The sequence below is a fragment of the Ctenocephalides felis genome, unplaced genomic scaffold, assembly GCF_003426905.1.
Source record: "Ctenocephalides felis isolate EL2017-DRISC unplaced genomic scaffold, ASM342690v1 CF-g0.4_SCAFFOLD_00845, whole genome shotgun sequence".
In the NCBI taxonomy this organism is placed as follows: domain Eukaryota; kingdom Metazoa; phylum Arthropoda; class Insecta; order Siphonaptera; family Pulicidae; genus Ctenocephalides; species Ctenocephalides felis.
The window spans coordinates 83,843,025-83,850,804 of record NW_020536999.1 but is presented as its reverse complement, the minus strand read 5'-3'; the positions used below and the strand labels follow the sequence as shown (position 1 = coordinate 83,850,804).

General features: G+C 28.4%; 1 protein-coding gene across 1 annotated transcript; it reads left to right on the top strand.

Annotated features, from left to right (window-relative positions):
* Nucleotides 1–1,867: 1,867 nt before the first annotated feature.
* On the top strand, nucleotides 1,868–3,163 carry LOC113391126 (zinc finger protein 664-like). The gene has a single exon (XM_026627090.1). It carries the CDS (start codon nucleotides 1,868–1,870, stop codon nucleotides 3,161–3,163), a length of 1,296 nt encoding a protein of 431 aa, XP_026482875.1.
* The last annotated feature ends 4,617 nt before the right edge of the window (nucleotides 3,164–7,780 follow it).

Sequence of the window (7,780 nt, the reverse complement as noted above, 5' to 3'; positions counted from 1 at the left end):
TTTTAACAAATGAGCATTATAGTTATACTTCTCTCGATATGAAGTTTTTAAAACAGTGTCAATAGCATTGTGTTTATATAATTAAAGAGAGAATTAAAAAATTAACTAAGTAATTATAACATTTTAACAAATGAGCAATTATAGTAATACTTCTCTCGAGATGTAGTATTTAAAACAGTCTCAATAGCATATAATGTCTAAATAATTAAAGAAAGAATTAAAAAAGAAATAAGTAATTATAACACTTTAACAAATGAGCATTATGGTTATACTTTTCTCGAGATGAAGTCGTTAAAACAGTCTCAATAGCATTGTGTCTATATAATTAAAGAATAACTTAATAATTATAACACTTTAATAAATGAGCACTATAGTTATATTTCTCTCGAGACAAAGCAGTCTCAATAATATTAAAGAAAGAATTAAAAAAAGAACTAAGTAACACTTTAACAAATGAGCATTATAGTTATACTTCTATCGAGATAAAGTCTTGAAAACAGTCTCAATAGCATTGTGCCTATATAATTATAGAAAGAAATGAAAGAAATATTAGTTATGAATATCAAGTACTCAAGAGTAATTTTCAAATTATATTATACATAAATATTCATTTTGTAATTTTTATATTTACATATATTTTACAAAAGAAAAAAATAATTAGTTATAATTATTATTAACATATAATTGTTGTGACAATTTCTCAATGAATTTATTTTAAACTCAATGTTTTTATCTTTACAAAATATGATAATAACAATTGAAACTAATTACTAACCTTTTTCTAATTTATTTAGGTATTATCAGGAAAATTAAAACATAGATAATGGCCTAACAATTATAACAGCACACTCGAAGTAAGGTTTGAGGGCTTGATTTGCAGTCGAGAGAAATTTGCACCAGAGACTTCAGGTAAAGATAATTATATATATATATATATATATATATATATATATATATATAATTGTGAATAATTTTGTGCGTATTACATATAACAAGTATTTATTATTACTACTATTAATCCTAACCTGTATTTCTTTCCCATCGCTATCAAATCGCGTTGTCAAGTTAACATTTGGTTTATATTTTGAAAACACATCACGGTTTAACATTTTAAAACACAAATTACTTATTCATTAATATATATTTGTTGCAAAAACTGATATATAAATATAATTTCTTTTCGAAGATAAATTTATGTCAAACGTCAAACTTTTGACAGTTTGTCAAAACTCAGCACCCCAACAGTGTGAAGTTAACGGTGTGTACTAACGACAGTGCTAACAATGGCGAAGTTAGTACATTAGCAAACATAATATGATTGCAATACCAAAATTTAGTTTACTAAATTTACGATTACTAAAATTCATTAATTTTCATTTCAAATTTTGCGCCATTACTTTGAATGCCAAAAGTAGCGCCATCACGTCGAGCGGAGGACCCTTTAAGTATTCCTTAAACGCTAACAATGGCGAAGTTAGCTGAAGTCGAAATGTCAATTGTCAATGAGTTTTATGGACTTTATATTAAAGTTAAACAAAACGAAATAATAGATTTATATTAAAGCATATTTGTTGTTGATGCAAAGCATATAAATCGAAAGCTTTCTAAACTTTTTATAAATCACTGTTTGTTTGTTTACAAAAAACGAAAAACGCCGAAAATGTCTGAAGAAACAATTTCAAACCCAACAATTAAAATTGAGCCAAAGGAATATCCTCCAGTTAAACAAGAACTTGATGATAACGATATTACTCCAGAAACATTTTTAGAAAATGAGGTAATATATTTACATCAATCATTATCAGAAAAAATAAAACAAGAAACAATTGATGATCAAGATGAAACAAGTTTCGACGAGGGATCTTATATGGAAAACGAAGGAATATATCAACAGCGATTTTTAGATTCTGAAGTCACTATAGATGAAGAAGTAAAGAAAGAAACAATTGATGATCCAGATGAATCACGTTTTGATGAATATTCTTATACGGAAAATGAAGAAATATGTCTACAGCAATTTTTAAAATCTGAAGTAACAATTGACGAAGAAGTTAAGCATGAACCGATTGATGAGCATATTGCAGACACTAGTGAGGACAAAATAAATTTATATAACAAACCTTACATATGTAATGACGACGTCAGTGAGTCAAGTGATAATATAAATAAATGCAATAAGTCATTTAAAGAAGTTTTAGGAAAACGTAAAACTACCCTAAACTTGAAACAACCCTTGAAATGTAAAGTTTGCAATAAATATTTTTCAACAACTAGCACCTTACATCAACATAAAATGATTCATACAGTAGAACGTCCTTACAAATGTGAAACCTGTAATAAAGCATTTATAAGAAATCGTGAATTAATTCGACATAAAAGGATTCATACAGGAGAACGTCCTTACAAATGCGAAATATGTAATAAAGCATTTTCAACAAGTGATTATTTAAGTTTACATAAAAAATATCATGCGGGAGAACGTCATTACAAATGTGAAATATGTAATAAAGCATTTATAACAAATGGTAATTTAAGTCAACATAAAAGGATTCATACGAAAGAACGTCCTTACAAATGCGAAATATGTAATAAAGCATTTTCAACAAGTGATTATTTAAGTTTACATAAAAAATATCATGCGGGAGAACGTCCTTACAAATGCGAAATATGTAATAAAGCATTTATACGAAATGGTAATTTAAGTCGACATAAAAAGATTCATACGAAAGAACGTCATTTCAAATGTGAAATATGTAATAAAGCATTTATAACAAACGGTGAATTAATTGGACATAAAAGGCTTCATACAGGAGAACGACCTTACAAAGGCGGAATATGTAATAAAGCATTCATAGCAAAAGAAACATTAAACCAGCATGAAATGATCCACACTGGAACCCGTCCTCATAAGTGTGCTTTATGCAATAAATCATTCACAAGAAAAGAAACATTAAACCAGCATTTAATGATTCATACTGGAGAACGACCTTACAAATGCGAAATATGTAATAAAGCATTCATAGCAAAACAAATATTAAACCGACATCTAAAGATTCATACTGGAGAACGACCACATAAATGCAAGATATGCAATAAAGCATTCAGTTTAAAACGATATTTAAAACAACATGAAATTGTCCACACGAGAGAAAGCAATCATTGATGAGCCACATGCAAAAAAACATTTGCAACTACACCAACCAACATAAAACTGTTAATACTGTAGAACATCCTTATAAATGTGAAATATGTAATAAAACATTAAAATCCAAACATGGATTAAAATGCCATTCAAAACAAAACAATCATGAAAACTGATAAAAGTATATCGATAAAATAATCTGACAGACAAATTTATAATCGAGGATTAAATTTTCATAATTTTAAACACAGTAAGACATTATAGTTATAGTTAGCATTCTCATCAGTATAGAACAGTTTGGTAAATATTGCTTATAAAATATCTTTAAAAATATTTGTGGTCACTAATAAAATATAATATTTAATGATTTATTGCTCACCAATTATTGTTCACCGCCAGAAGTTATTACAAGAATATACAGTGTCATTATTTAAATCAAATTGTTTTTCATTTAATTATGTATATATGTATATGAATAACATAAAAATTAAAACTTGTTGTAAAAAAGGGCTTGAACAATATTTGTTATTATTGGTCACTTATTAACTTCCCGGAGAGTTGGTTATAGTAATCGTCCAAAAATCAATAATAAAAGTTTTGATTTGTATCATATGTTTACATTTCAAAGGTTTCTTAATAGTTGTGTGTGTGAATGTATATTTGGGTACAGTTTTTCTTCTACAATTTCTGGAGCACGGATATATGATTGAAAGATGTTACTTGGAAATAGGAATTTGTATTATTTTATTTTCAATGAAAGCGAAAATTTTATTTTATCCTAATTTCATTTTAATGGCAAAACTCACGTTTTATTGCGTTGAATATTGTCAGGTTTTGTTCTGAGGCTATGGGCCCTGATAAATACAGTAGAACCTCGATTAACCGGACTAATTGTTGTCGATAGGCATCCGGATAATCGAATGTGTAAAGAATAATGCTGTGTATTCATTGAAAATAAAAAATACATACATAGATATCAATGAAAAAAATGTTTATTAAGAAATTGAAACTTCCTTATGTGTGTACATATATATTTCCTTAGATTACATTACATACATATACTAAACTGCAGCATTAATCATGTAAAAATTCGAATTGTAGGTATGTAAATACATATAAATTAGTCGTGGTTGGTAGTCCGGATAATCAATATTTTCATGTTGATTTTAAATATGAATTCTTGTGTTTATATTTTTGTTATTTACTTTTACTTTACCATGATAAAAGCTTCACAATACTCAATGTCAAAACAGATGAAACAAAAGCGCATTTATTCGGAGATAACTCCCCATGCAATCTATAAATCATTTTCACATTTAAAATTTGGCCAAATATTCCATTATTTGGCCATAATACCTGACACAATAGTCTAATTGGCATAAAACAAAACCGAGTTGAAATTTCAAGTATTAAATACAAACAAATTTAAGAAGCTGAAGATCAATACTTTTCACGTTAACATATACTTATTATTTTGTAATTAACATGATGTTGCTGCATCGCAATAAGTTACAGCTGTATTATCATCTAAAAAGCTAACAGATAAATATGTTTAATTGTGTATAGTTTAAGCGTTTTTCAGGAGGTAAATATCGAAAAAAGCTCTTGCTCATGTCAACCGAGTCGACATTAACATCTGGCTGGATACCTGGCTTAAGATTTTCAAATAAATTAGCAGTAAACAATGTACACATAAGTCTGTTTTTACACGGTAGATTGGTTCCAGAAGAAGCCGTGTAAAAAAAAAACGTGTAAAAAAAGACATAATAAGTGCATATACAAAAATGGGTGATTTGTTCCTAATCTCTAAAACCTATTAAAATTAGTGAAAAACAAGAATTTTTAAGAACAAGAATTCATGTTTATTTTAGTTAGTGCTATTCACATTTGCTTTGACCAGTAAAAATTGTTTGTACGCGCTAAAGGGGATTTCACTTAAATCTTTAAGCTAGTGTTCGCAAACTATCGATACTGTCGATGGTTTCAGACTTATTTTTCTTTCATAAATACTTTTTTGTGATATGAACATACTTCGCAAAAATTAAATTTGACAAAAAAATGTAAGTACATAAGATTTCAAATCGTGCTAAATGGAATAAAATCGTGTAAAAAAATTAAAAATATTCAATTTTCAAACCGTGTTATTTCAAAACCGTGTACAAAAAGACTGTGTAAAAACAGACTTAGGTGTACATACTTTCTTTTAGCTGTTTTTTTTTTGAAAATGCAATTTTAATCTTTCGGTGTTTTTAAGAGCCTTTTAAAACTTGTATCGATATTTTTTATTACTTTCCTTTACATGAAAAACATGTAGACCTTCTCTAAATTTGCAAAAGTAGCATAATGCAGAAAAAATATCCTCGGCATGTTAGATAAAACAATACTTGAATCTCTATCAAAATATAATTATTATGTTAAACAACACCCAAAGAAATGTCGTTCTCACAATTACACTTATTATGCAATCGTGTTTGAACAACTTCATGTAATTGAAATGACCATACATTTTACATTTTATGGCTATACTGTCTCATTTTTTGAGCAGCTGTAGTATCTGTCTTGATATAAAATATTTTCTATTTTAATAACTTCAAAGATGTATACAATTACAAAATACTTCAATAAACTTACTTTTCTCTTCCGGATATACGTTTCATTTATTTTATTATTTTCATTATAATTATTTACGGGGGACAGGATAAAATATTCTTCTGATTCGGGCATTTTTTATTAACTTCCCGAAGGAGAAGTTTATGTTTTTATCAAAAAATCCGATTCGCTAATTTTATGTTTTCTCGACCTTTCAAGCCATTCTGAATCGAATGAGAGCAAATTTGAAAAAAGTATGTGTGTGTGTGTGTGCATGTGCATCAACAGATTTTTTGCCGTAAATCGCCGTTTTCTCCAAAACGGCTGGATCGATTTCAAAAATTTAAAAGCCATTTAATGTATCTCGATGAGGACTATCGTTTGTCAGTTTTGTGCGACGATCGGCCGAGACGTTTCTTTATAAATAACAGAAAAGTGAAAAAAAAATTCCACGTTTTAGCCCGCAATTATGAATCGATTATGAAAATTCGAAAACCGTTCGAAAGATATTGGTTGGAAATCGTGTTGATTAGTTTTAGGTGAAAATCTATACCGAGCCGTTTTCTTGTAACTGTTGAAAAAAAAAATTGAAGCCGATTTTTATGGAACTTTTTTTAGCGATATATATATCATGGTCTTATAGAACTTACTGTAATATTACAGCCTTACAACAAGTAGTTTAATTTTAAAAATTTATCATAGTTTGAGAAAATGAGAAATGAAATTATAAAAATTATTGATCCTTGAATATTTGCTTTTAGAAAATACTACGTGTTAATGTGTTCGTTCGTTCTCAATTAGGTATAATAAATCCACTCGAAATACTTTTAATCATTGATAAATTAATTTATTTCTTATTGATTAAGTCGATTATTTACACATATCGGGAAGTTCATGTAACTTGCCTCAAGGCTAAATACCAATACGCTTTACGTTGACGTATGCTGTACGCGTACAATGACACGACGACCAATCACAATCGACATGTATAAAAATGGTCTCATTAAGAGTGAATGAACAGGTCGGGCGTAACGCAACTTCCGTTGCATTTTCACAGATTTACTCCCTAGGCGCTGCTTAAGAAGTTGTTCTTAATGAGAGTTAAGAATGACAGACGATGTAATGAACTAACACAATAATGCATTATTCACTAAATTTCACTAAATATTTATATTAATAAGTAGAAAAAAGAGTAGAAGTTATTCCAGTAGATTAGATGTGATATCTATTATATTATAAACCGGCAGTGTATTTGTTGATTTATATTTTGATTTGATTGTATATTTATTATAGTATAATATTATCTAGTATATTTTTTTATATTTTATATTAATACAAAAATAATTGATTGCAATGCAAAATTTAGTTTCAAATATCCGATTTTAAAAATTCATTAATTTGAATGCCAAAAGCAGCGCCTCACGTCGAGCGGAGGACCTTTTAAGTATTCTTCTGAACGTAAAAAATCGGGCGAGAGAAACGTCTATTGTAGGCATAATGGCCTCCACTAATAGCCTCCACTCATAGACCTTATACAATTTCATGGACTGCTAATCCCATAGACCTTATACAATTTCATGGACTGCTAGTCCCATACATTTCTCAAGTAAAAAAGGTGTCAAAAGATGTTCTATGGTATGAGGGCATACGAGGGTAATTTCGCGGACCGAGATATGTCAAACTCGATCGCTTAAACGTCAAATGAAAGTCCGTTGTGTTCGAAATTGTTGGGTAAATATATATAATATACAATTTAGGTTGAACTAATGAATGTAATGAACTATTTATTTATTATTTATTTTTAGGTATACAAAGTGTTCAAGGGAAATTGGAAAAAAAAAAAAAAAAAATATTTTACATATTATAAAATCACTGAAAATAAGAACAGTTGGCTAGAGCTATTAGGGAAATTAGAAATCAATAATGAAATATTTGTTTAAATGTAATATATTTATATTGATGTTTAAAAAGCAAATTTTCGTGTGAAAGTGGCGTACATGTTTATCAAGTTTGCTTTTTTATGTTCTTCATGGTGCATTCTATTTGTTA